This window comes from Chenopodium quinoa, unplaced genomic scaffold (assembly GCF_001683475.1).
Source record: "Chenopodium quinoa cultivar QQ74 unplaced genomic scaffold, ASM168347v1, whole genome shotgun sequence".
Classification (NCBI taxonomy): Eukaryota; Viridiplantae; Streptophyta; class Magnoliopsida; order Caryophyllales; family Amaranthaceae; genus Chenopodium; species Chenopodium quinoa.
In genome coordinates, this window is record NW_018743514.1 from 790,830 (window position 1) to 793,309 (window position 2,480).

Consider the following 2,480-nt stretch of genomic DNA (forward strand, 5'->3'; position numbering starts at 1 on the left):
GGCGGTCGTTGAAGAAGAAGGTGAAGGCGAGAAGGTGATCGATGGTGCAAAGGTCGAGGATGAATTAAAGGAAGCAACTCCAAAGCCGCTTGCTCCGTACGTGCCTAAAGTTCCTTTTCCTCAAAGGTTAGCCCAAGCTAAGCTTGAGAAAAAGTACGGTAAATTTCTTGATATCCTGAAAAAGCTTCATATAAATATTCCGTTTTTAGATGCTATATCTGAAATGCCTTCATATGCAAATTTTTAAAGGATATGCTTTCTAACAAGAAAAAGTTGGAAGAGAATGCTACAGTTTCTTTGAATGCAGAGTGCAGTGCTATTTTGCAGAACACTCTCCCTAAGAAATTAGGCGATCCAGGAAGTTATTCAATTCCAGTGAAGCTTGGGGATATTGAAATCAACAGGGCACTATGCGATCTTGGTGCAAGTGTGAGTCTCATGCTACTGCCCATTTGTAAGAAGCTGCAAATGGGTGAACTCAAACCCACATGCATATCCTTGCAACTTGCAGGCACGCCAGTAAAGTTTTCTTTGGGTGTACTTGAGGATGTACCTCTTCGCGTAGGTAAGTTTTTCATACCTTGTGAGTTTGTTGTGATGGAAATGGAGGAAGATGTAAATGTTCCAATTATTCTTGGTAGACCTTTCTTGGCTACTGTAGGTGCAATCATTGACATGAAGAAGGGTAAGATTACTTTTGAAGTAGGTGATGAAAAATTGGAATACTCACTTTTGAATGTTATGGGTACTCCCTCTATGGGAGAAACTGTTTTTCAGGTTGATGTGCTTGATGAGTTGCCGAGTGTCGCTTGGGGGAAGTTTGTGCATAGTAGCTTAGGTATGTTCTCTGAGTTTCTATTTGTTTTGGTTTGTTTTCTTTTATGTGTTTTGGTGTGTTTTTGTTTATTGCTTTATTAGTTAGTTTTAATTTCTTTGTTTAGTATTTCGAAAAAAAAAATTTGAAAAATTGGAAAAATGAAAAATACGAGAATCATGATAATTAACGGCCATTGAACTACTTCCATGTGCCCCTATCCTTAATGGTAAAAGGTTTTGATTTAATTTCGATTGAAAGACTTGCATTGTGGACTAAAAGATCATTATTTGACCTTGAATTTGTTGATCCCTAGTAGGAGTCAAGGCTATTAACCATGTATGATTTAGGAGCTTGACTGTGTTAACCGTGAGGCTTGAGCCTTATATTTCATTCATGTGTGTGTGTAGTCCTTGGTGTAGCATTGATCTTAGTTTTGATTTTAGACTCTTAGTAGCGTGTCGTAATGCATTGCACGTGCATGTTGAAATGACGAAGGCCATGTTCATTCGATGACCTCCAGACGAATTTAGAACATCCGTTCCCTTCTTGCTCACCCATGTTGTAGCTTGACTATATTTTTCATAAACTTCACAAAAATTACCCCTTGGCCCTAATTTGGTTACTTTTCCCAAGTCTAGCTTGGGGGAGCTATTTTATGCGGTATTTTGTGTGTTTTTAATTTGCAATGGATGAGAAATATATAAAAAAAAAGGAGAGAAAAGAAGGAAAACTAGCTTCAAAAAGTCCTTCCGATCTTCGTGCATAGCGTTGTGTTCATGTGAAATGAGTCTTTTGTCAAAATGCTGGAGTATATGTTGCATTTCTAGTCGACATTGACTAGGTTGAGCGATATTATAACCCTCTAAACACGCGAGTGTTGTGAGATGGGGGGATCGCATTATTGGTGGGGATGGTGAGAGATCGAGCTCATTTTTAGCTCGCCACATAAAAAGTGTGTTGAGTGGCCACTGATGTGAGATATTCTAGTCATCGATTCTTGAACTATACATGGTTGGTCTCGTTTGACGATTAATTAGGTGGATCGACGGTTTGAGTGATTTGATTGGTTGGCTAGGATGTATGCTTGTTTGATTTCGATTTTGAATCCGTGTTTTGAATTTGCATTGTGGGGTGAAGTATGTTGTTTGGTTGTTGATTATTTTTTATTGTCTTGCTTGAGGACAAGCAAGAGTTTAGCTTGAGGACAGGCAAGAGTTTAGCTTGGGGGAATATTATATACACGTTTTATACATAGATTTATCCCGACTTTTCATTACAGTTTTGTATGGTTTTAGGCTCTTTAGAGCCATTTTTTGCTAACATTCTCTTCTCTAGTGTGTTCGGTGTATTTTTATAAGTTTTACAGGAACTTGAAGTTTCTCGGATGATTGAGACATGTTTTGAGCATTTTGGAGATGTTGGTGGATAAGGATGTAAAACCGAGCTAAACAAGAACCAGTCTTAAAAGAATTTGCAAGCAATGAGCATATTTTGTATTGTGCCCGATCGGGCTAAGCATGCCCGGTCAGACCGGGCACAGTAGGAATTCCTGGTTGTAGTTATTCAGAAAGTAAAGAAGCGATTTTATGGTATTATGCCACGCGCCCGACCGGGCAGGCCTCGCCCGGTTGGACCGGGCGCGTGGTGGTTGGTTGTACTACGA

General features: G+C 39.4%; 1 protein-coding gene across 1 annotated transcript; it reads left to right on the top strand.

Annotated features, from left to right (window-relative positions):
* Positions 1–252: 252 nt before the first annotated feature.
* Positions 253–2,246, top strand: LOC110739900 (DNA damage-inducible protein 1-like). Its single transcript, XM_021920380.1, has 2 exons — positions 253–867; positions 2,184–2,246. Exons 1-2 carry the CDS (start codon positions 253–255, stop codon positions 2,244–2,246), a joined length of 678 nt encoding a protein of 225 aa, XP_021776072.1.
* Positions 2,247–2,480: the final 234 nt, after the last annotated feature.

Coding starts and splice junctions, on each gene's coding strand:
- LOC110739900 (XM_021920380.1), top strand. CDS start 253: ATGCTTTCTAACAAGAAAAAGTTGGAAGAGAATGCTACAGTTTCTTTG. Junction 868..2,183: donor CTGAGTTTCTATTTGTTTTG/GTTTGTTTTCTT, acceptor TAAGTTTTACAG/GAACTTGAAGTTTCTCGGAT.